The 25,343-nt window shown below is 49.3% G+C and overlaps 2 protein-coding genes across 20 annotated transcripts in view; both read left to right on the top strand.

Moving 5' to 3' along the window:
- The window catches only part of MAPK9 (mitogen-activated protein kinase 9), a 50,969-nt gene extending 40,699 nt beyond the window's left edge, over positions 1-10,270 (top strand). For 8 of the 9 annotated variants that reach the window (XM_041761296.1, XM_041761295.1, XM_041761297.1 and 5 more), the window contains 5 exons: positions 1,728-1,910; positions 3,124-3,248; positions 4,266-4,329; positions 5,351-5,422; positions 7,045-10,270. In XM_041761296.1, coding sequence (XP_041617230.1) covers positions 1,728-1,910; positions 3,124-3,248; positions 4,266-4,329; positions 5,351-5,422; positions 7,045-7,187 — 587 coding nt within the window. In that variant the 3' untranslated portion in view covers positions 7,188-10,270. Of the gene's footprint in view, positions 1-1,727; positions 1,911-3,123; positions 3,249-4,265; positions 4,330-5,350; positions 5,423-7,039 lie in introns of all 9 variants that reach the window. The other variant, XM_041761298.1, reaches the window with a different exon arrangement.
- A 14,089-nt stretch (positions 10,271-24,359) lies between these two features.
- The window catches only part of RASGEF1C (RasGEF domain family member 1C), an 83,258-nt gene continuing 82,274 nt past the window's right edge, over positions 24,360-25,343 (top strand). For 6 of the 11 annotated variants that reach the window (XM_041764712.1, XM_041764714.1, XM_041764713.1 and 3 more), the window contains exon 1: positions 24,386-24,482. Coding sequence is in view for 2 of the 11 variants with exons in the window: in XM_041764721.1 (XP_041620655.1) it covers positions 24,447-24,482 (36 nt within the window). In the remaining 9 variants the exon portion in view is untranslated. Of the gene's footprint in view, positions 24,483-25,343 lie in introns of all 11 variants that reach the window. The other 5 variants (XM_041764721.1, XM_041764710.1, XM_041764715.1 and 2 more) reach the window with 4 other exon arrangements.

Here is a 25,343-nt window from a genome sequence, read left to right as displayed (position 1 = left end):
TCCTACCTTACATATTAGCATCTTGCAGTATTCGTAATTGATAGTTTTATATATAAGGCCATCTAATGTCATTCTCAAAATACACACAGAGATTAACATCATTTTGCAAAGACAATTTTGCCCACTCTTTCAAACAGTAGATTAAAAATTGCTAGGATGGAAAAAGATTCTGGCACCAAGATTGCAGCTCTCTGAGATTTGCTTCAGATGCATGACCTGGGATAGAGGGGGACCTCCTGTGGCCACAGTAGCCCAGCAGAGAGAGGGAGCTGCAGCCAGCCCTCCTCCAGCACATGGGGCGCCATGCAACCTTCGTGAGTCGGGGCCTCCCCAAGCCTTGCTCCTGCTCAGTATAACCTGAGGCCCATAGCCACCAAGGGACAATAATGCATGCACACAGCCGGAAGACCAGCCAGCCTTGTTGGGTTTGACTTTTCCTTTCCCAACTGCCCTGAGTCAGTCTACAGAAATGACCCTTTATCGTGAACACACTAGACATTGAGCGCCCACCCACTTCTAGGCTCCCATCTGACTCAGGTTGGAAAAGGTCATGGCAGCTGCTGCATGGAAGTCAGGTCGACTGTCCCAGCAAGAATAGAAGCAGGAGATGAGGGCCTGTTTTGGATAACCCAGGGGAAGGGAGGGTGGCGAGAAGGGCTGGAGGGCTGCAGGAGCCTGCTATAGCTGCACGCAGGAAATGAGGGAGTGAGACTAGAGAATATGCTAGTTACTTCAGAGGCCAGAACCCATCTTGAGAGCCTGTTCTCGCCCTGTGTTCCTTCACAGTGATGTGACTGTTTTTCTGAGACAGACCTCAATCAGATTTTCTTTTTTAACTTTTGAAAACTGCTTTTTAAACATTGTTATTTCCATGATTTCTTTTTCCTACATCCTCTTGTATAATTGTTTACAGTCTCAGAATTCCTTTCCAGTTCATGATGCCAGTTATTATGCCAAGCCCCACCTCTGGAAAATAGGCCACGCTCGTATTCTCACATTTTATGAACAAGTCAGATGAAGAGCCAGGGAAGACTGGGGGCCTGGCACCTGCTGTGCGGCAAGTGTGGTGGAGTCTGAAACCCAGGGCATGTATTTTGAAAGGAAGTCAGATGCGCTCTGGGTCCTGCAGTGACAATCAGAGTCAGTGCCAAGAAAGAGAATGACCTGCAAAGTTGTCCATCTAAGTGCAGCTCCAGGGTGGCCCATGGCCCTGTTGGAGAGGACAAGGCTTGGGCTCCAAGAGCCCCAAGCCCCAGCTCATGCACTGCACCGCACTGGGCCTTTGCTTCCCCAGGCGTGAACCCAAGACTCTACTCTGTCTACTTCAGGGAGCTTTCAAATTTAAGACACCTTGGTGTGAAAATTGATTTTGGTTTGCCTAAGTCATCTTTACCTAATTTCACCTTTAATCACTTCTGTCACAGGTAGTCTTTAGTAATAAGAACAACTATGTTGATTTAGAAGGGCATGGCATACATCCCTCGAGGTGTTGGTCTAATAAACTGTGATCAGAGTTTAGAAAGGTGCAGAGGTTTTAAAAGTAGTCTCAGAAACCCACACTGTATTTCAATATTATTTCAGAATACCTGTGCTGCCCCAGTGGCGTAGCCTCGTTAATCACCTGTTGGTAGGTAGAAAGAGGATTTTAGCGTTTCTGTGAATGATGCTACTCTGTGTAATGCAACCGTAAGGCCCTTCAGTTATATTTTCCTCAAGAGACTTCTTAGATATTGATCAGTGGAATAAAGTCATTGAGCAGCTGGGAACGCCGTCTGCGGATTTTATGAAGAAACTCCAGCCAACCGTGAGGAATTATGTAGAAAACAGACCGAAATACCCTGGAATCAAATTTGAAGAGCTCTTCCCAGATTGGATATTCCCATCAGAGTCCGAACGAGACAAAATTAAAAGTAAGATGCCCTTCATTTTCCCTCATACCTGTTTCTGCAGCCTGACACCCTGGATGTGGGGAGATAAAATAGTGGAAGCCCTCAAATTGAGTGAGGTACAGGCGAGCCTGAAAGCTTCTAGACCTAAAAGTTTTGTCCTCAACAGAATGGCCTCATGGAAGCCTTTGGTTAAAAAGGTTCACATCAGTCTGAAAAACTCATGTTAATTATAGCAATTGGAATTCACACAGTTTTCAGGTCCATGGAACACTTGAATTAAGATTCTAGCCCATAATTGATTAAAAAAAAAAAAAAAGTGGGTGCCTCAGTGGCTCAGTGGTTGACCATCTGCCTTTGGTCAGGTCGTGATCCTGGGGTCAAGTCCCACATTGGCCTCCCCACAGGGAGCCTGCTTCTCCCTCTACCTACTTCTCTGCCTCTTTCTCTGTGTCTTTCATGAATAAATAAATAAAATCTTAAAAAAAAAAAAAAAATGTCTCCTCCCTTTCTCCTGTGCCCGTCACCAAAAACATGATTTAAAAGAATAAATTTCTCTCCACATCAGGGTAAACTGTGCCTCGGTCAGAAAAGCTCCGTCTCTCCTTTGCTTACCCATGTGAACTTTAATTGCCTAAATCTATGTGAGCCTTATATTTGACTAAGTTACTGAGCTTGTTGGTTTTTTTCTAGCAACTGACCTCTAGATTTTTTTTTTAAGTGTCTGTTTCCAACATTATATATAGCTGTGGTCATAGCGGAGGCATCTGTAAAGTATTCTATGGTGTGCAAATGTGAGATTGTTTTATGGCTTAAAAAGCCTGTTCTAATTTTGTTTTGATGGGCCATCAAGAGAAAAGCCTTGCTCATGCTCTGTGCCTGCACTCCAGGCAGCGCCATCCTTATCTCAGCTCCCCTGCCTGCCCTGGTGGCAGCATTCCCCAGGCACCATGTCAGCCTCTGGCTGCCCTGTGTCCACCTGGTACCCCTTTCCCAGGCCCTGCCACTCCTCCCCTCCCAGTTGCAGAGGCAAGAAACCTGAGTTGGAAGACCAGATTTGTAGTGAAAGTGCCTCCTTGGCTTATTCTTAAAGAAAAAGCCTCAACTGATCCAGAACCTATCAAAAATGTCAAGTTTTAATACATCTTTGTTCTATCTGTACTGTCACATTTTCTCTGTGATTTTCTATGTTTCAGCGTTAATTTATTAATTAATCTGATATTTGTTTTCATCCTAGCGAGTCAAGCCAGAGATTTGTTGTCAAAAATGTTAGTGATAGATCCTGACAAGCGGATCTCTGTAGATGAAGCTTTACGTCACCCTTACATTACTGTTTGGTATGACCCTGCTGAAGCTGAAGCGGTAAGCATCTGTTTTGGAAAGACTTGTGTGTAAAGGCAGGGAGTCCGCTTCCTTGGATCTTCTGTCATTCCGGGATGGCCTCAGTAAGGATAGCAAGTTCTAGATTTCAGAGGACTCCCAAATACAAAGAAGCCAGGGGTTGTCCAAGACCTGGCCCGCTTCTGGGACCTTTGCTCCTGGGACTGTCGCTCAGTGTACTTTAGGGGTGGACATGCTTCTGCTGTGGTGATAGCATTGTCTTCCTTTATGCAGATGCTGATGTATGAGTGTAATAACATGGTTTACTAAGCCTCCATCGTGTACCTGGCAAGGTGCCATGTGCTTTGCCTATAACACCTTGGTTAAGCCACCCCCTCAGAGAGGCTTAAGAAACTTGCTGAAAAGCACAAGTTTATTTATCCTTCCCCAGAGGCACCTGCTGGGCGAGTTCCACTTCCGAGCTCAGTGTTCAGGCGCATTTTCCCTTAGCAGCACCAGCATGGGTGATCTCTGGCTGTAAGCGAGATAACTGGCATAGGGGTGGGCTCATTTTAGGGCTGGCCTGTAGATTTAACCACCACAGAAACATAACGTTTCATATGAAAGTCCCATTTATAAGCATGTGATTTTTAAGGAAATTTTTGGGATGGCCCAATGTGAGCTGCGGATTGGGTACAGGGGCTCTAACATGAATTGTAAACCTGAGCTGGCATGTCCTTATCCAGGACAGGTCTCTAGGAAGTGGCTCAAATTACTGATTTTATAGTTCTATTTGGACAGATGCCTTTAGGGTATCTTGAGGTCATGTTATAATTAAGAGGACCATAATAGCTCCATTTGGGGGGGGGGGGCTAATTTCTCTTTAATTATTTTTATTCTGAAAATGATGTAATATCACACTTATAAAGAAATCTTTAAAAAGCTACATATGAAATGAAAGCCACATAATACATAGATTAGACTCCCCCCGGTGATTTTACGGTCTTCATGCCTCGTTATGGTTTTAACTGTTGACTTCATGTGTAATTTAATTTTCAGCCACCACCTCAGATTTACGATGCCCAGTTGGAAGAAAGAGAGCATGCAATTGAAGAGTGGAAAGGTAAAGAACAGAGCTGATTTTGCCACTCGCTTGCGGCACTTTACTCTCAGCAGTAGCCTTCCTAGGGTAGGGGCTAGGGACCATGCAGCCCCTCTCAGCCCATCTCTTCACAATCCCTAGCACAGAAGAAACTTGCAGATAACAATTAGTGAGGAGCAGGTATGGATTGCATATTGTTTGCTTCTGAAGACTGTAAGATAAACCAAACAACCCACAATAAACTAAACCCATAATCAGGAGGTCAAATAACAATTTTCCATTAAGAAGCAGAATCAGTAGTAGTTGAGCACCATGGTCAGTGCAGGTCAAAGGTGGCAATGTGCCCTGCCCAAGCAGATCATGTCTCCTTGCTCCCGGGGCATCCAGAGTGCCATGACCTGCATGAACACATGTTCAGCAGGCCGACACACACAGCCACAGCCTGTGGCCAACGGTTGGCTCATAGGCCTCCAGAAATGCTTGCAGTATTCTCATCTTGATTCACAAAGGCCAAAATTTTAAGAACCCCTAATGCTTCTTTAGTATGTTGTTAGCTTTTCTCACAAATCAGAATCAAGGAAATGGAGGTTGAAGCCAAGAAATGACTGAGGAACTTGGATTAATTTCTGGCCAGTCTGGAGGGGCTTTTCGCCCATAGATAGATATCAGTTCCTTTTGGAGAATCCCAAGTAACAATGGAGAGAAACATGTGCAAACAGTGTGAAAGCATCCAGTACTCTGAAATGCTCTGTGAGAGCCATTTTGCTGGTCTCCAGCCCCTTATAAAACCCCCTGTGGGTTCAGAACTGCCTACGTTTTTGGCTGCCCTAACAGTTGAGTTAAAGATGTAATGGATGTGGGTGTTTTGGTTTTCGTAGGTGATACTATTGAGTTAACCAGATGATATTATTGAATTAACCGTATACCATAATTAAAAATAAGGCATCACAATGCCCTTGGAGTTGTTCTGATTGATTAGAAAGCAGGGTTCAGAGACACAAAGAAACTGATGAAGCCTTTTAACTTGCATTTCCATTTGAAGAACTGATTTATAAAGAAGTGCTGGATTGGGAAGAAAGAAGCAAGAATGGTGTTGTGAAAGATCAGCCTTCAGGTTAGTGATTGCTTTAATAGATTGATCTTAGCACCCCCTCAACCCCATTTCCAAACTGGCAGCAGTGCGCTAAATGCTGGCTTGACCAGCACTGGGCCTGAAAGCTCCCCGAGGTAGACGGTCTTCCTGTCTCAGTGTGTCATGGTAGCAGCAGCTAACGGGTTACTGATGTACCAGGCACTAAACTGTTACAGACATCCCTGCTCTGCACTTGTCCCTGCTGCTGTCAGCTCAGTTTACAGATGAGGGAGCTGATTTAAAATGTTACCAATTTGTGTGACCTTCTTTGTACCACCCCACACATACACACACTCAGTGACTAAAGAAAATTAGCATGAATCTAAGCAAAATGGAATTTGGTTTTCTTTTGAGAAAATCATTCATGTGATTCTCCTGTATTTGTACTTGGTCTGCCTGGGAATCTGTTCACACTGTGTGACTGTTAGAGACCTAACACATGTGATGTTAACTTAGGTCAGTAGGATCCCACCTGCTTCCTAAGTAAACTCCTTTGAGTTGTATTTATCTTCTCACTTCACATCCTCTGCCACCCCCCACCTTCACCCCCACAGGAGCACACACACACAGAAGTGCAGATTGCACCGTGTACTCATTCTTGAATTTTATATTCAGCATGACATATGTGTCAAGCATCTAGAGATTATGTAACTTTTGCACAGATTTAGGTGCTGTAGTTAATCAGGCACAAATTTAAGAATGCAAGCACTGGCCTCCAAGAGCTCGACTGTTTTATTTTTGCTCAAACCAGCCTAAAATATGGACAGTCGGAAACGGCATGGTTTTGTGTACTTCAGAAATCAAAACATCAGTATGGGGGATGTAGAAAACAAAAAAAAAAATGAACAAGAGGCCACTAAATTTTTTCCTTTTTTTTTTTGTTTGTATACAGTCTTTAACAGTTTTTTTTTTATTTAAATTCAGTTAGCCAACATATAGTACATCATTAGTTTCAGATGTAGAGTTAATAATTCAACAGTTGCATACAACACCCAGTGCTTCATCACATCACGTGCCCTCCTTAATGCCTATCACCCAGTTACCCCATCCCCTCACCCACCTCCCCTCCAGCAACCCTCAGTTTTGTTTCCTAGAGTTAAGAGCCTCTTACGGTTTGTCTCCCTCTCTGATTTCTTTCCACTCCATTTATATTACAAAAGAATTCTTCAAAGGTTCCTGTTTTTTCCCTTGGACAAAGTGTTGATGATTATAGCTGAAATGTCTGATGACCGTTGAACCCTATTTGGGCTTCAGCCTTTTGTGACACCTATAGTTGTAGGATAGATGCAGCAATTTTCTATTAATATCTTTTTTAAAGAAGCATATTTTTCAAACATTATACACATGCACAGATGTGATGTTTAGCCGCTAGGAAGAAAAGGAGAATGTTGTAGGGACAGACAAGAAATTTTTGGAATACTGGACCCAAAGAGAGATTCCAGAAAACTTTGGGCACTTGTAGCAAGCTCATGGCTTTGTTAGTACGAGCAGTTAGGCTGGGGGGCCACAGAAGCATGGAGCTGAGAAAGGCCTCATGTCTCACTGCCCGAACCTGCAGCAGTGTCGTGCCTCAGATTTTATTATATTTGGTTTTCTTAGCACAGATGCAGCAGTAAGTAGCAATGCCACTCCTTCCCGGTCATCATCCATCAACGACATCTCATCCATGTCCACGGAGCAGACGCTGGCCTCAGACACAGACAGCAGCCTTGATGCCTCGACGGGACCTCTCGAAGGCTGCCGATGATAAGTCACAAGTAGCAAGCTCGTCAACAGTGAAGGAGCTCTCGCTTCCATGGGTCTGAAATGCTTGGGGGTTGATGGAACCAAACAGAAAACTCCATGTTCTGCATGTAAGAAACACGATGCCTTGCCCCTACTCAGTTCTAATAGGATTGCCTGCCTAGATTCTACAATGAAGCAGATTATGTCTGGAGAAAACACGTGCAAGCCACACTCTTAGAGATTTTGTTCAAGGTCATTTCAGGTGAGCAATTAGAATAGACAATTTTTTTTTTTAAGTTGTGCGGTCATAGTGACAATTTCTCATCCTCATAACTGTTGGGACTTATATGCATGTGACCACATGTGCTTGCTCAGACTTGCCATCTAGCACTTTGGAAATCAGTATTTAAATGCCAAATAATCTTCCAGGTAGTGCTGCTTCTAGAATGATCTCTTAATCCTCTCAAGTAATTTGGTGTCTGTCCAGAAAAAATAGATTTATGTGTTAATTGGCCACCATCATATTATCACGTCTTACCTTTTATGATACAATTTATTCTATCTTTTGTATTTCAGAAGGAATATAATTAAATCTATTTAATAAAAAAATACAACTTTTTTTTAAATTTTCATGTTTTGGGCTGAGAATTATCACTGCTGAAATCTAGACATTTATATGGACACTTTGTTTCCTCTAAATTGTCTGAATTTGGGATGAGTGTACATTCATCTTTATTGCATGATAAAATTTTAAGTTTTGTGCTGCTTAAGACAGATATACCTTTAAAATCATAATCTACCCTCACTCATTTTTCCTGGTCTTCTGGACTTATTAATTTAAAATCCCACCTAAAACTTCGCCTTCTTGATCAGGCACCTAACACTTCATGTCAACAACACAATGGCAGATTCTCAAGTCCATTAGCGGTGAGAGTAGAATTTGACAAGACGGCCACTGAAGCTGACTGCGGTGACTTCCTGAGCGCTTGCTTCCCCCAAGCCTGGTCAGGGTCATTCCCTCATTCCTGGGGAGGTGCACCATCTCCCAGGACAGCGTTTCCAATTTCCAACCTAACGTTCTTATTTGGCTTTTCTTTCTTTGCTGAAAGAAGCCACATAACCCCATCCATCCACCCCCAACCTCCCCACACTTGGATCTGTTTGAGGAAGTGAAGTGATTCCAAACGCCTGTGTGGTGGTGGTGGTGGTTTTTTCCACTTCGTGGAGCATCCCCTTTTCCTAAGGGAAACCCATGAATTTTCTGGGAAACCTCCTCATGGGGTTTTTTTGGAGGAAGTGCCCTCAAGAGTGGTGATTAACCATTGAGTACTTTCTGATTTAAAACTGCTCACCTGAAATTGATGCTTTCAGACTTTCTGATGTGGAAATTATTCAGAGTTCACTAAGCTACTGAGTACTGAAGTGTCACTGCAGAAATGGAGTTACAATGATCACATTTTTTTGGTTACCTGTGCTCCTAATGCTTGCCCCATGAGCTTATTCTGTTAAAAATTCATATCTTGTGTTTTACTGTTTTTGGAAGCTATTGGGTCAGCATTCTATAAGAATGTGTTCTGAAGAGGAACTTTGATAAGAAATTTTATTATAAATACTATCAAAAAGATATGATTCTCTCGCACCAGTTGTATCTTATTGGTGGGTCTGATCACTGGAAACTGGAACCCTTGATGAACAAAATTATTATTGAAGGTAATAGTTTTATATTGTGAGGTTTAGACACATTCAGGTACAAGATGGAAATTCTGACTTGGATTAAAGGAGAAATACCTATTATGATATGGCTCAGGATGGTTTTGGCTTTGGAGGCCTGATGGTATAGTGAAGAAAGTTATCATTATCTATATATAAACATCTTAAAATGGCCTTTTCTCTAATACATATTCTTTAAAAAGACTTTACTAAATCTATCTTTAAATAGAAAAAGAGAGAGGAGAATTTTTTAAATGTATGAACTGCCCTAGGCTTCTGTGAACGCAGCCTGGGGATGCTGAGGGCTTGTGAAGCTCCTGTATCCATCCAAGGTCTGGATCCTGAGAGGAGCTTGGGTGCCCCTGCAGACTGGCTTTTTACTCAGTTATCATTCCTCCTGCATATTCTTGGATGGAGCTTGTCTGGGCGTGGGTGGGCTTCCTGCCATGCCCACCACCCATCAGATAGCAGGAGTGCACCGGGGTGGGACAGGCCACTGGCCGCAGAGAGCAGAGCTCCCATAGAAATACCTCAGCCCCCATCATGGTCCTCCGTCCTGAGCCAAAATGTGCCAGGGTCCTGGTGCATTGCAGACAGTTTCAAACTGCTGTCTATGGATGAATGCTGATGTTGGGAAAAGAACTAAAACGTGCTCAACTTTTTCATCTTTTCTATTTTATTTTTGTAATTTATATTGTACACAACCCTGGAAGTAACTATTTTGGACACATATTTTTATAAACCAGGTAATTTATTATTAGCCTGGAATTGGGACTAGGTTTATTTTATTTGTTGGCTTAGTTTTCAGTCAAAAAGGAAACGACTGCCTCCCCTATGTCAGGTCTTGACCTCAGGTGCAGGTTTCAGAGAGCAGAGAGGGTCTATCAGAGCAGGAGAACATTGTGGAAACACGGACTGCTCAGTGCTGATCAGTCGTGGTCGCAGAAATGGAAGTGGGGCTCTGTTCTTCTCTTGGGGACATGAAACTCAGAGCCTCCTTGCTGGAAGGAGAAAACCCTTGGCAGGGCCCCCTGCTGACACCCAGAGTCCCTGGTTGAACCTCTGGATGGGATAATCCAGCAGTTTAATCCAGATTCAATACTGTATAAGTCATGGTGACCATGTATGAGTCTGTCTGGTTGATTTCTAATGTCCTCCTCTGGTGTTTCATGCTGGTAGTAAATACAGGTGTGACCTTCAGATTGCAGATCTCAAAAGTAACATTGCCTAATGTTTTATAATAAAATATATTATGTGTGTTTTGATTAGTGAAAATAATACAGATACATTTTAAAAGAGAAGTATATAGCATGTCCAGTTCTTGTGTGTTTCTAAGTGACACTTGGCTATATTTCTACATCACCATCTCTGATTACAGACTTAACGTGAACACGGGTGGATGTTGGAGTGTCGTCATTTCCTTCCAATATTAGCAAATATTTTTAATCAAAAGGCAAAACGTTTCTTTTTTGTCTGTTACTGAAAATGTCCTGCAAATTTCTGAATCTCAAGTTTTCAAAAATATGCAAGTATACAAATCAAATATTCCCGAGTATTGGTATAAGTGTTTTTCTCACAAGGTGTGGTCAGGAGGATCCACCGAGGGGTCTTTCCTTGTCTTACTTAGAATCCTTAATGGTGTCTATGTGCTTATAGTTTTGTGAACAGGATGAGCCACTTTGATTTCACTCCTAGTTTTGAGGTACTTGAAGATATTTACTACTCAGGGGCAACCAGGTAGCTCGGTTGGTCAGGTGTCCAACTCGATCTCTGCTCAGGTCTTGATCTCAGAGTCATGAGTTCAAGGCCTGCTTTGGGCTCCATGCTGGGCATGAAGCCTACTTAAAAAAGATGTTCACTATTTAAAATCACAGGACTACAACGGTCCTCAGTGCCTCGCTTTCTCTTCTCTGCTTAAAAGAGCTAGAATCATTCCAGATAGATGAGTGTTAGTCTTATTTTTTAAAATAAATTTATTTTTTATTGGTGTTCAATTTACCAACATATAGAATAACACCCAGTGCTCATCCCGTCAGCCCCCCTCAGTGCCCATCACCCAGTCACCCCCACCCCCCGCCCTCCTCCCCTTCCACCACCCCTAGTTCGTTTACCAGAGTTAGGCTTATTTTTTTTAAAGATTTTATTTATTCATGAGAGACACACAGAGAGAGAGAGACAGGCAGAGACACAGGCAGAGGGAGAAGCAGGCTCCATGCAGGAAGCTTGACGTGGGACTCGATCCTGGGTTCTCCAGGACTATGCCCTGGGCTGAAGGCAGCGCTAAACCGCTGAGCCACCTGGGCTGCCCTAGTCTTATTTTTAAAGTTCTCTAGAGAAGGAAAATATTTCTCTTGATACAGATCTGGGTCCCATTTTTTTCTACACCCTTCAGACTTTCAGTGCAGACAGTACTAAAATACTTTTTTATTTATGGACTGAAAGGGTAAATGGAGTGGAGCAGGAGCTTTTTGGCAGCGGGGAGGGTAATCTTTCAAAAGTTCCTGAGGCTCCTCTGGCTATTGTGAATTTAAGCGTAAGGTTACCTTTGGCAATAAGGCAGTTATTCAATATTTTGTTTCCAGTAAGGAAAACTGGTAACAGACTGACAGAGTGGTCGATCACATCTTGTTGCGAGTGGCCATTTGGAACTTGTTCGCTGTGTTCTCAAGGCCCGTGGCCACACACTCCTTTCACACTTTGAAAGAGCAAGGCTTTGAGGGCCTGGAGTCCTTGTGAGCAAGGGTGTTTGCTTCTGCCCTTTCTCTGCTGGTGCTTTAAAGATGAGAGGGAAGTTCAGAGTGAGTTCTCTAACACAGCCCCAGCCCCGCACAACCGGAGGCTGAGTGAGGAGGGAGCACGGGCATGCCTCTGAGTACACCTGGTGTTCGTGCAGGTGTAGAACCAACTCTTTTAGTTATAAGTCCCATTGGAGGGGGGGGGGGGGGCGCTGAGGCAAATGGTACTCCCTCCCAAGAAAATGCCATGAGCACAAAATTCTGCCATACTTTTCGAGGAGTCTTGGCCCCTGGTGGCTTCTGTGTGAAGAGCCCCATTCTAGAAGCAGCTTCTAGATGCTTTGTGTGTGGGAAGGGAAGCAGAGCCTGCACAAGATGCCTGTTCCACTCTTACCAACTGTGACACTTGCACACGGATGTCAGACATCATCAGGGACGTCTTCACTCTGAGCCCCAGCACTAGTCAGTAGTTTCAAAAAGAGAACATAAGGGTTCAAGTCCCATGAAATGGATCATTTCTATTATTCCTTCCATGTGGAATTTAAGTGCAAGATTGAAAGGAGCTCTAGGATTATAATACAGACTTCATGGATAAACGGATAAAATTAAGTCCCATCTCTTCATTTTAAAGAAGTAGTTCGTGGAGCACCTGAGTAGTTCAGCAGTTGAGCGTCTGCCTTTGGCTCAGGACGTGATCCTGGGGTCCTGGGGTTGAGTCCCACGTTGGGCTTCCTACAGGGAGCCTGCTCCTCCCTCTGCCTATGTCTCGCCTCTCTTTGTGTCTCTCATGAATAAATAAATAAAATTAAAAAATTTTTAAAGCGTGAGGATGGGTGGACAGACCGTCCAGTCAACACCTGGCTCAAGGGCAGGAAATCAACTGAGGGGGCTGCCCATCCTCCACTTAGATGGCTTTAATGAAAGGAAGGCCCTCCACGCATGTGCACGGAGTCTTGTGTAGTTTTGACTGTCAGAAAGTTCTTCCTTAAACAAAACTGAATCCTGGCTCCCACAGCTTCCATGACGGCGCCCCAGGCACCCTTGTGTGAAACAGAAGAAATTGATCCATCTCAGGAGACAGGCTTCCCTCCATTTGTTGAGAAGCTAAGCTCTAACTCTTCATCTCTCTAGCTTCAACTCAGAGTTTGTCCAGCCCTCTCCCACATGACCCCACCCCACCCCAGAACCTCACCATCTTGGTGCCCCTACAAATGTGGGTTCCAAGGTGAATGTAATGTTCCAGATAGAGCCTGAGCAGTGTAACAGTCTGCAACTGACAGTCTCGGGGGCCTTAGCTTGACCAGCATGGCACACATGATGCCTGGAGTCCATTGGGGTCACTGGATTTTGTGCTCTTGCAGTTAATCCTGACTCTGTCATCCTTCACAAGCATTCTCTCCGTCAGCTTGTGACCTCTGTCAGTTTTTAAGAATATGAATATGCCTCGTGAAAATTCATCCAAGTGTTAACAGGCTTGAGTGGCAGAACAGAGCCTCGAGGCTGACCCCATCTGTCACAGAGAGGCACCCAGGTGGCCAGTGCCTTGTCGCCTCCTTGGTGACAGCCCCTCCGCTCAACAGCAACGTCATCCAGCTCATGCAGCGTGTCATCTTGCCACCAGGTCAGGAAGCAGGACCTTGATGGACGCCACACAGAAATCATGAAGACACTTTGGCAGCATCCTGTGAGCTACTTCCTGGTCACATCTCAGGAGGAGAAAGGCATCTGTCACAGTGCACTGGTGCTCAGAGTTCATGCTTTTGTTTTCTCTTGGGCAGAGCAGGTGCAGAGTGCCAGCTTCCTCTTCTATATCTATGTTCCTGACAGCCCATGGCCAGATGTCCTAGTATCAGCAGGTCAGTGGGTAGGGGCCAGGGTAGAAACACATGGTGGCCTTACCCTGTCTCCGTGTCCAGCCCCGACACTGAGACGCTCTCACGTGGCCCATCCACGACAGAAGCATGTGTCAGGCAGAGCCTGGCCCCGGCCTCGGATGAGTGCAGAGGCTTAGCGCCTTGAGCACGCACACCGTTTCGGGAGGCCTCCATGGTTTTCTCTTCAAGGAATAAACATCACACTACTGTCAAGAATCTGTAAGAAGTATTTGAGCAGCAACATTCAGCTGTATGAATTTATTTTCACATCCCATCAGAGGTGGTCCCTCCACGGATGTGCAGAAGAGTCTCCTGCCCCATTCCCCACCTCCAGTCACGCATGTTAGAGGGAGTGAGCTCCTAACCTGACATCCCCCTTGACTCGCTCCCCTTTGCAACACAAATCAAGAGCACTCTATATTCACTTTCTCCACCTCATCACCTCTCATCAGCTCCCTGTTTTAAAAAATGCGAAATATATATGTTCTCTCCCCATATATATATGTTAGAAAGTATAATCAAAGATGAGAAACTAAACATGCTCTATTCCCCCATTCAGAAATGACCGCTGTTAATAACCTTGTTCTGTATCTTTCAGATGGTGGTCTATGGACATATGCACATCCAGACGGGGTTTTTTTTTGTTTGGGGTTTTTTTTGTTTGTCTTTGCTCAAATGAGGTCCTACTGTACGTGCTTTTTATAACCTGCATTCTTCATTTACTGATCTCCAACTGTCCGTGCCTGCAAGTTCTCATCCAGCCTAGTACCTAGGGATTGGGATTTCCCTAGTGTCCCCAAAGTCTTTTAATGGTATATCCGGCCCTCACATTCCTGGTGCCATTTGTTCTTTTCCTTTCTTTCTTCTTTTCCTTTTTTTTCTTTTCTTTTTTTCAAGATTTTATTTATTTGACAGAGAGCAAGAGAAGAGAGCAGGCACAAGCAGGGAGACCAGTAGAGGGAGAGGGAGAAATAGGTTCTCCACTAAGCAGAGAGCCCAATGTGGGGCTCGATCCCAGGATCCCAGGATCATGAGCTGAAGGCAGGTGCATAACCAACTGAGCCACCCAGGTGCCCCCCCCCATGCCGTTTCTGCTTGTTGTGTCCCTAAAAAACTTATAATCTCCCAGGACAGTGGCCTGTGGGACCCAGCAGACTGTCCTGAGAATGTGGGCGCCCTCTAGCGCCATGTGGCTGCTTCCACAGTGGTGCATTGACCCTGTTCCTCATCTCCAGCATTTGCTGGATTAGCAGGTTTTATCTAAAGGTTTGATAGATACATGTATGTCTTTAGTTATAATTCATTTGGGTGATATTGTGTCCTTTGCATGAACTCCCATCAGAAGATCTTTTCATTCTTTTTAACCCACTGTGGGGGATGCTAAAATTGCCCTCTGGGTTTGGGTGTCTCCAGCCCATTCCTGTATCCTACAGCCATATAGAGTCACAATCTTTCTCCCCCTGACCAGAAAGTCATCCATGTGGGCTTACTTTGGGGGTGCCATGTGCTGCCAACCCCAGGTGGTCATCCTTGCCACAAGCAGGAATCTCATGAGAGCTAATGGAAGATGGAGGCCCATGATTCTGCCCTCCCCCACCTCTTGACACCATTACTCAGGTTCCGCTTTCAGGGAGAGCCTCATGGCATCAGCTGGGGCTGCTTGGTGGCCCCCAAGGGCAGCCTGGCTGAAGGGTGGACTCCACACCTGTCCCTTCTCTCCAGCCACCAGTTTTCAGAGTAGGATGTGGGTTTAATCGCTGCCTCAAGTGGTGTCACAGGGGGGCTTGTTTTCTCTTCTCGTAGAGTATTCCAACCATTTTTAAAATATTTATTCATGAGAGACACAGAGAAGGCAGAGACATAGGCAGAGGGAGAAGCAGGCTCCCTGTGAGAAGCCTGGTGTAGGACTCGATCCCAGGACCCCAGGATCACAACCTGAGCTGAAGGCAGATGCTCAACCACTGAGCCACCCAGGTGCCCTTCAAACCATTCTTTTTGAGACTTAAATTGCCATAACTGTGGCCAGGGAAGCTCCTCAATTCCTGATTCCCACCAGTCCTCTGACTGCATTCAGCTTTTAACTTTTTGTTTTGAAGTAGTTTCAGAGTGGGAACACCTGGCTGGCTCAGTTGCTAGAGCTTGCAACTCTTGATCTCAGAGTGGTGAGTTCAATCCCCATGTTGGGCTTGGAGCCTACTGAAAATTTTAAAAATAGTGATAATGAAGTAGTTTCAGAGTGACAAAAAAGTCGCAAAAATATTCAAAGGATTCCCTGTATACCTTTCTTCACCCAGGTTCCCAGGATACAAACACTTTACCACATGCACTCTAGCCTTCTCTGTATCTGCGCAGGATATATACCTGTGTAGGTAATACATGCATTTATGCTGATATATCTATAGTCACAAATCTCCCCCTACTGATTTTTACATACGGGCAACCAGACTTTTTAAAATCTATAATCTCATGCCTACCTGAGGTGCATGCTTGCACTTTGCAGACAAAAATGTAAAGTACACAGAGACACATGCACATAAACACCTATATATCAAAAGTGGATGTGTTCATAGGGTTTATAATAAGCAGCGTTCTTGTGGGTAAATGTGTCCACATGACTTGAGAAAATTTGCTGAAGGATCTGTGTGTGTGTGTATGTGTGTGTGTGTGTGTGTGTGTGTGTGTAAAATGACTGATGGTACCACAGAGAGAAAAAAAAGTATAGTTGGAATCCATTCCTCTCAGAAACTAACGGGTCAAGCAGGTGAAAAATGAGCAAAGATCTAGAAGATTGGAATGCCAGTTATTTAACTTGGGCTCATACACAGTGTTATACCCAATAGGCAAATTCCCTTTCATCACACATAGAACTTAAACGAAAGCAGACTATGTGTCAGGCCACAGAGGGCATCTCAGTAAATCCCAAAGTCAAGCAATATACAACTGATTTTCTTTTATAAAAGATTTTATTTATTTGAGAGAGGGCATAGCAGGAGAAGAGCAGAGGGATAAGCAGACTCCCCACTGATCAGGGAGCCCAATGTGGGGCTCGATACTGGGACCCCAGGATCATGACCTGAGCTGAAGGCAAATGCTTCACTCACTGAACCTTCCAGGTGCCCCACAACTGCTTTTCTATGATAATGCAGTAAAATTCAAAATAATTAGAAAAGATCCCCCGCATTTGGGGACTAAGCAGTGCACTATAAGCAATCTACGTGAAAGAGCTGAAATCATGAAAAAAAAATTGAGATATTCCTAAAAGAGCATGGCCTCTCAAAAACACAACATACCATATCTGGTAGCCCTCAGCTAAGACCTAAATACATTACAAACTAGGGATGCCTGGGTAGCTCAGCGGCTGAGTGTCTGCCTCCGGCACAGGGCGTGACCCTGGGGTCCTGGGATGGAGTCCCACGTCAGGCTCCCTGTAGGGAGCCTGCTTCTCCCTCTGCCTGTGTCTCTGCCTCTCTCTCTGTGTCTCTCATGAATAAATAAATAAAATCTTAAAAAAACAAAAAAACAAGACAAACTGTTACAATTGAGTTCAGTATCCAACTGGAGGGATTGGCAGAAGAGCAACAGAGCAAAGCCCAAAGAAACAAAAAAGTAAGAGTAATAGAAACAGGACAAGGATAAGAAACTAAAAAATAAAAATGAGAGGAGAAAATCACCAAAATCAAAACACTACTAAGGTAGACAAATCTCTGGCAATACCAGTCAAAGAAAAAAAGAATATACAAGTAACAGCGAAGGGAGATAATCATAGATGTGATATTTGCAATGTTCCAATGCATATCATAATCTGCAAAAAGATCATTTTCAATAGCACTAAAAAGACTGCAGTTGTCTCAAGAGTGATGACTGAGTATACGGTACAGGTGAATTTATCCACTCAATAGTTCCTGTGAGCTCAGCATTATTTTCTCCATCGTGAAGTTGGGGGACCAGAGGCAGGCAGACCACATGAGCTCCCACAGCCAGCTTGTGTGCAGACAGGGTCTGGACTAGTCAGGTAGGTGCCAGTCCCATGCTCATAGCTACTGCAAGTTCTGGACAGTCTCCAGAAAAGTCCAACAGACCAGTGACCATCAGAGAAGGGGAAGTGGCAACCAAAGGCCACCCCTGCCCCTTGAAATTTCTCCAGGACAAATCACTCTTCCAAGCCAGTTTTTACTAAACTTCCACACAACAGAAAAACCTTACCTAATCCAAGATTTCCAAACCACCCAACTACCTTTAGGAGGTTGGTATCCTCTTGATTCCAAAACTGGAAAAAGGGCAGCCCGGTTGGCTCAGTGGCTTAGCGCCGCCTTCAGCCCAGGGTGTGGTCCTGGAGACCTGAGATCGAGTCCCATGTCAGGCTCCCTGCATGGAGCCTGCTTCTCCCTCTGCCTGGGTCTCTGCCTCTCTCTCTCTCTCTCTGTGTCTCTCATGAATAAATAAATAAAATCTTTAAAAAAAAACGGAAAAAAGATCATATGCCCTTTCCACAGATGCTGACTGAATCCAACATTGTCTGGCTTCCAGAATGGAAGGGTAACTCAACACAACTGTTTCAATAAATAACCTATTTTTGTTTAAAAAAGGGGCTCAGAAAACTCTGAAAAGAGCTTCCTTTGGGGAGTGGCAGGGCTTATTCAGGGAAGAGCAGGGGGAAGCAGAAATGTCAAACATCCCAAAGCCACAGCCTGAAGCCACCTCCTGATGGAGACTGGAGCGCATGTGTGTGTGTGTGTGTGTGTGTGTGTGTGTGTGTGTGTGTGTGTGCCCACATGTGAGCTGGCCACCAGAAACGCATGATACACCACCAGTAAGGGACCGCCTGGCACCCAACCGACCAGGAGAAGTAGGCAGTGGCTGCACCCGGTGAGAGGACAGAGACCAGGCCTAGCACTGCTGAGGTGCAGTGCCTGTGTCCTGTTACCCTGCCGATGCCCCAGCCAGCCGCTCCGCTGGAGGTAGAGAGCCCTGGTCCCCAGGGAAATCCTGCTGCCTCCGTGCAAACGAAGATGCATCCTTCCACAGGACCACATGCAGAATCCTCACCCGGGCTGCAGTGCTTCCCCAGCTCCCCTTCCCAGGTCCACCACCACCCCCCGCCCCCCATCCCCTTTTCTCCTCACCCAATCACAGGCCATTCCTTTATTCAGTTCCACAAATGCTTACCGAGCAGCTCATAAATACCTGGACCATAAACCAGACACAGACCCTACCCCTGGACACTCTGCTCTGTGGCTGCAATCAGACACTTAATGCAGGAGAGTTGACAACTGAAGACAAGGAGAAGTCACCTGGGTGAAGGAGGATCTAACCCCTCACCTTCATCACCAAAAGATAAGTCAGCTCTGCCGCCTTCTCCCCATCTCTACCACCACCTGGCTGCAACCCCGTCCTTATGCGTAGGGACCTCGGCTGTAGTGCCAGAGCGTCTCCCGGCATCCACTCTTGTCCAGCTACTGCCTGCCCTTCACCCAGCCCTGGAATGAGCCTCCAGGACACAGCCGTGACCACCGTGCCACGGACTCCATGGCAACCTCTGTGGGTCCCAGTGGACCACATGGCTGTTTTTCAAACTTGAGTCCCCACCCACTGCCACCGCTACACCTTTACCTGTATATTATTGGGGTCACCAGCATCATGTTTAGGACCGATGGATGTCCCAAAGGCGCATTTTGTGTTCTCTCTGCTGGTCAATCATAAAGAACCGAAGGCTGGTATCATGTTGATGCTGCAGTGATGGTGCCACTGCTGCAGGATGCAGATTCCTGTGCCCACCCAGACCCTCTGAGTCTCAGCTCTTGGCAGGGTCTCTAGCATCTGTGTCATAAACGAGCTCCCAGGACCAGGCCGAGCATACATCCTCTCTGCTCAGCCATGCATGGGCCCTGCGGAGGACAGTTCCCTACCCCAGCCATTCTGCCTCCCCCACCTCACACGGGGCAGCCAGAGGAAGGCAGGGAGGACTTGGGTGCTGGCTCTGTTGGGCCACCTGCACAAACTGCCTGCCCACTCTGAGCCTCTTCTGTGGAATGGTGTCTTAGTTTCCTACTGGCTGCTGTCTCAAGTTAGCACAAACTTAATGGCTCAAAACAACACAAGCATGTTATCGTGCAGTTCTGTAGGTCAGAAGTCCCACACGGGGCTCAGTAGGCTGAAGCAAGCTGTGTGCAGGACCAGGTCCTCTTGGAGGCTTGGGGTGGGGTGAGGGGGGATTTGTTCCTTGCCTTTTCCCACTTCCAGAGGCTGGCCACGTTCCTTGGCTCACCCAGATAACCCAGGAGCATGTGCCCATCTCAGAGTCCTAACTGAACTACACCTGCAAAGTGCCCTTTGCTGTGTCAGGTCACCTACTCACAGGTTCCAGGGATCAGGATGTGGACAGCCCCTGGGGGCCGCTATCTGCCCACCACAAATGGGGGTGGTCACGTTGCATCCCCTACAGTCAGTGTTTTTCCAGAATGTGCCCCATCTCCTGCCAGCATCTGCGTTACCTGGGGACTGAGGGACCACTCAGACGCCCAAACCTGAGTCTCGATGGGGGTCTTGGGGTGCTGCCTCTCCAAAAGTTCTGGGTGATGCCTCTGCATGGTGGTACCGGACAGCCTGGAAAAGTGAGGTCTCCAGTGTGGCAGGAGCTAGGAGCACTCAGAGGGGGCAGGAGGTTCATGCCATCAGTCCCCTTAGAACCCAGCAGTCACATCACATTGCAACTTTGCCTCCCTGAGCTTGGAGGCTGAGGTTGCTAGGGAGGTGCTTCCCGGGCCCACAGACTGAGGCTGTGCTGGATGCTGCCCCTGGGACCCAGTGGGGGCTCCTCTGATCTATATCTCCTTTGATCTATACCTCCAGGGCAGCAGGTGTCCCCAGTGGCCACCTAGGCTAGTGGTGCTGCTGCCTGTGGGTGAGGAGGCTCCAGGGAGTGGCGGAGGAGGGGAGTGACCATGTGGACCTAACGTGGAACCTGAGGGAATCTGAATGTTCCTAGGTGGGGGCACTGTTGCTGGCAAGCTTTGCACCCCATGCTGAGTCCCACCTAGCTCAGAGCCTGGGTGGATGGCTCCGTGCACGTGTCAGGAGCGGCCCACCTCCCGCTCTGTGTTTCCACCTCGGATTCTGCTTGATATACAAAGTCTGCTCAGCCTTCCTGCAGGAGCCATCTGGAAGTACAGGGGACATAACTAAGCTCTCTTAGCAAAAGAGGCTGGGACACTCCCCACACAGCTCCCCAAGATCTGAGCCCATGCTGGCCACAAGTGTACCCATCCCAGTAGTGCACCCTTTGCGGGCTATTCCCCCTTCTCTACTTCTGTCTCTCTGTTCTCCCTGGATTCCCGGGGTCCTCACCCACACAAACCACCTGCACAGACCTCAGGCTTTGCTGCCAGGGGACCCCACCTTTAATGCCTGCCTCTGTCCTCAGACCAGCCCCGCTTGGAACCTTGTGCCAGGCGGGGGGAGGGGGGGGAGCGATGGGGAACACAGTCACATTCATCCCCCCACACACACATGCACACCACACAGAACACACACACTCACATACCACATGCCTGTGCCATATGCATGCACCATGCACATAGACAGAACACACACCAGAACACACACGCATAAGTGCACACCCTCCCTCTCTCTGACCCTCACTCAGGGGGCATCGGTGGGTAGTCAGGACCGTGGCCCATAAACAAGAATCAAAGGTGGCTGGGGCCCATCAGGCCACTATAGCAAAGGGCCACAGACCGGGCGGCTCATAAACCACAGAGACTTACTTTTCACGGTCCTAGAGGCTGGAGGTCTAGGGTCAGAGAGCCAGCATCATTGAGTTCTGGTGGGGGGCCATGTCCGGGTGCACAGATGGACACTGTCTCCCTGTGTCCTCACAGAAGGGGCAAGGGAGCTCTCTGGGGTATCTTTTATAGAAAGGCATTAACCCCGTTCATGAGGGCTCACTCACTGGACCCGGACCGCCACCTCCCTAAGGCCCACATCTTAATACCATCACCTTGGGGCTGAGGATTTCAACCCATGAATGGAAGGGGGGGTCCCATTCACTCACAGTGACCCCCGCCAGTGGCTGGCTCTCCCCTGGAGCCTTGCCCTTGCTATAAGCGTGGAGGATTTGCCCCAGACCCAAGGACAGATCAGTTCAGAGTTGCACTAATACAATGTTGGCTGGAGCCCAAAGTTCTGTCTGCACCACTCACAAATGTTATTGGTGACACCATTCGGCTGCCCTGCTCAGGTCAGGTTCCTTTCTGAGTCACCTGCTCTTGCTGGGCCAAGAGTTGGGACAAACATGCTGCCATCTCTCGCAGGCTCCAGGTGCAGAGAACCCCAGCGTCCTCTCCCTCCAGCTCTGACGGCCCACGAAGGGCCCGGCACCCCAGCCCAGGAGACTCCAGGCGGCCTCCTCGTATCCTCCCTGACCCCAGTCTCAGCAGATCCTTGTCCACTCTAGCCACTCTGGCCAGGCCCCAGCCATTTCTGTCACTCCTCAGGCATCCTTCTCATCCTTCATCACCCGGACGCTTCTCCTCTGGCAATAACCCCCAGCGCTGCCCCTTCCTCTGCCCACCACCCTCTCCCTCTCCTCCACCCTCTGGTGATGAGGACCCCAGCCCTGCCAGCCCAGTGCTGGGCCAGTGGAGCAAGCTCAGGTGGCCTCAGAGTCTCAGGGTAGGAGACATACCATCTGAGCCCAGGGCCACCAGGAGAGGGGCGAGGGGTGTGAGGAAAGGGTTCATGGGTGCCAAGACCGTACACCTGGGGACAGTTCACCTCCCCTGGGCCATATCCGGAGAACAGAGTCCCAGCTTCTCATACCCCAGGATGCCCCGGCCTGGCCTTGCTGCCTGCCACCTGGGCTCCTGCTCTGTCTAGCACCCTCTCCTCCTCTTTAGGCATGGACACTGGGCCTGACCTCTTGCAGGGCCCAGACACAGCACCAGCAGCCAGAGCTCCCCTGGAGTGGCCCTGTCCAAGGCCAGATCAGGACTCGGCTCAAGGGGCTGCGGGGCTGTGCTGCTCCCTTGGCACCCACCTGACCTCCTGTGCAGCAGGAAGAGACACAGCAGACCTCACGGGACCATTTCTTCCCACCACAGGGCACAGCCCCACCCACTGCCCCACTGGGACATGAACTGTGGCCACAGGCAAGTTTGCTCTGGGGTTTCAGCTGCTCCCCCCAGCACTGCCCCAACCCCCAGCACCCACTCTTCACTCAGTGTGGCAATCATGTGTCAGCGACCCCGGAGCTTTTGCTCCAAGAGAGGCAGCAGCGTGTGGAGAGACTGCCCTGCTTCTCTGAGCTGCACTGGGTTGGGAGGTCCCACATGGCTGCTCTGACGCCTCATGTCACAGATGAGCAGGCCGGCTCTTACCAGTGCTCTCCTGCAACCTTCTCACTAGAACCCAGCATGCCTCTGGTAACACCCTGGGCCTAACCTGAGGGCCATGGGATGGGAGGGAATTGGGGAAAGCATACCAGCCTGAGGATTGGCCCTAGCACGTGCCGTTGTCCCCTGCTTGCCTCTTCACCCCAGCCCAACCCCTGATGTCAGTCTTGGATATCACCGTCGCTGGCACCAGCCTCTGGCCTGGCAGTGTCCCAAGGTCCTGTTGCCTCCCTGCCCCATCCAACCAACCCACACCGGCCCTGATACACGTGTGTGCCCCAGGCAGACACCTGCTGACTCCAGGCCTATTTCCCCAACCATGCAAACCACGGGCTGGACTCTGCTGTTGTCACTCATCCAGTGGAAACAGCTCTCAGGACATGCTTGGAGCAGAGCCCTGCTCCATCCATCCTCAGGGTTAACACAGAGCAAACTTCATCCCAGCTCCAGGGAGGCAACACGCGGGCCTGTAATCCTCAGTGTCCAGGTCTGTGGGCCTGAGCCACGCTCCTCCAAGCCTGTGAGCGGCAGCCCTGGGCTCTTGCCAAACTATCACACAGGTGTGCACTCTTTCTGAGGGTGTCAACCCAAAGCTGCGGGGGCCACTGTGCCACAGCGAGTCTGAGAGATGGGGGAGGTGGATTCCCATTTATATTGTTTCAGCACCTGGATCCAGCTATTCCTTGGCTTTTATATTTTTTACATGCTTCATGAGCCCATAAATTATTTTTGTTGAAGGTGTTTGGGTTGGGTTTCCTGCCACATTTCATTGGACAGGTTCTGACTGAAACAGAGGACTGGCGTCCTGATCTCTATGTTGGGATAAACCAGGAAAATTTTAAAGTCCAGGTGGCGCCAGTTGAGGAAGGTCACCCGATCCTGTTGAGGCTCCCTCCACCATTCTAGAAGTGCAATAGCACCCAGACCTCAGGGTGGGGACCCCCTCCGTGTGGGCTGATTCCTGGGCCTGCCTTCCCTCCCCACGGAGAGCAGTGAGGTGGGGGAGGGGCGGAGGCCGTCTCCCTGCCCCCTTGAGACTCACCCTGCGCCCACAGGACTCAGGGACGCAGACAGAGCACAACCGAGTGGCCATCGCAGAAGGAGGAAAGGCCAGAGCAGCGGCCAGGGCCCAGGAAAGGGGTGAACCGAGGTCTCGGGGGGCCGAGGCTCGCAGGGCGGGAGCCGGTGGGGGTGGCTCGGGGCCAGAGTCCAGCCGGAGCCCCGCCAGGGGGACGCCGCCGATGCTCGCGGAGGGTCCCGCCTCTGCGGCGGGAGGGCAGCGAGGCGCACGGCCCCGCTCCGCCTTGACCTTGAGGTCGGGAGCAGGGGAGAGGCGCGGGGCAGGCGGCCGCGCGCAGAGGCCCAGGAGCCGGCGGGAAGGGCGCCCGCAGCCCCGCCCCGCGCCCCGCGCTCCCCCCGGGCGGCCGCGAGGGGGCGCCGCGCCGCGCGGCTTCGGGGCCGGCTGCCGGCGCAGCGCGGGCAGGAGCGGGGACTTCGGCTGCGGGCGGCGGGCGGCGGGCAGCGCCCCGGGCCCAGGAGCCGCAGCTCGCGGTGGGCGCGGCGGGCGCTTCCCATGGGCCGGGCCCGGGGCCGGGCGCGCAGGGAGCCGGTGAGTGGGGGCGCGGCCGGGCAGAACTCGGGCGCTGCGGGCGGGGGCGGGGCGGGGGCGGGGCGGGGGCGCGGACGCGCAGGCCTGACCCGGGCACAGGTGCGCGCGCGGGGGGCGGGGCGCGTGTCCGGCCGGTCGGTCCGCGGGCGGGGGAGACGCGGCGGGGGCGGGCGGGGGCGTGCGCCCGGGCGGGGGCGGGGAGGCCCCTGCGGAGGGCGCCCCCGGCCGTGGAGCGGGCGCCGGGCTCCCCTGCGCGCCCCCCGCCACCGCGCTCGGGTGAGCGGGAGCTTCTGCAGCCTCCCGAAGAAGAGCCAGCTTGGACCCGAGGCCACCACCTCGCACCGCACCTCAGTTTCCCGCTCTATGAAATGGGCACAGCTGGCCTGCCGGGTGCTTGTGATGAAGGGGGCGGGAGGAGGATGTTGTCTCGGAAACTGGGGCGAGATGAAGGAAAGAACGAACGCCACCGCCCTCAGAGAGCCCGCGGGGGACGGTGGGACAGTTTGGGGTTCGGAGCGTGTGCCTCTCGCAGTGGCAGTGGACAGGGTCAGGGGACCCTGAGTCAGTCCTCTCTGTGTTCAGGGAGAGCAAGGCAGGCCCGAGGGGAGGTAGTGGAGGTCCTCCCAAGCCTGCCCCATGGCCTGGGGGGCATGTGGAAGGGGCAGACAGGGCAGCTTGGGGCGGTGGACGCCCCCCCCCCCCCCCCCGCCCCTTCCCTCCTGCCTCCTGGGCTCCTGACGCAGATGTCCTGCTGAGCTTCAGTAACCACAGAAGTGCCTGCAAAGATTCGCCTGTGGGCAGGAGATGTCTCTCCGTCTTACGGTGCAAGTGACTGAGGCCTTGAGAGGTGACAAGACTTAT

Source organism: Vulpes lagopus, chromosome 7 (assembly GCF_018345385.1).
Source record: "Vulpes lagopus strain Blue_001 chromosome 7, ASM1834538v1, whole genome shotgun sequence".
NCBI classification, from domain to species: domain Eukaryota; kingdom Metazoa; phylum Chordata; class Mammalia; order Carnivora; family Canidae; genus Vulpes; species Vulpes lagopus.
The sequence above is the reverse complement of the archived record's forward strand: the minus strand, read 5'-3'. Positions and strand labels throughout refer to the sequence as shown.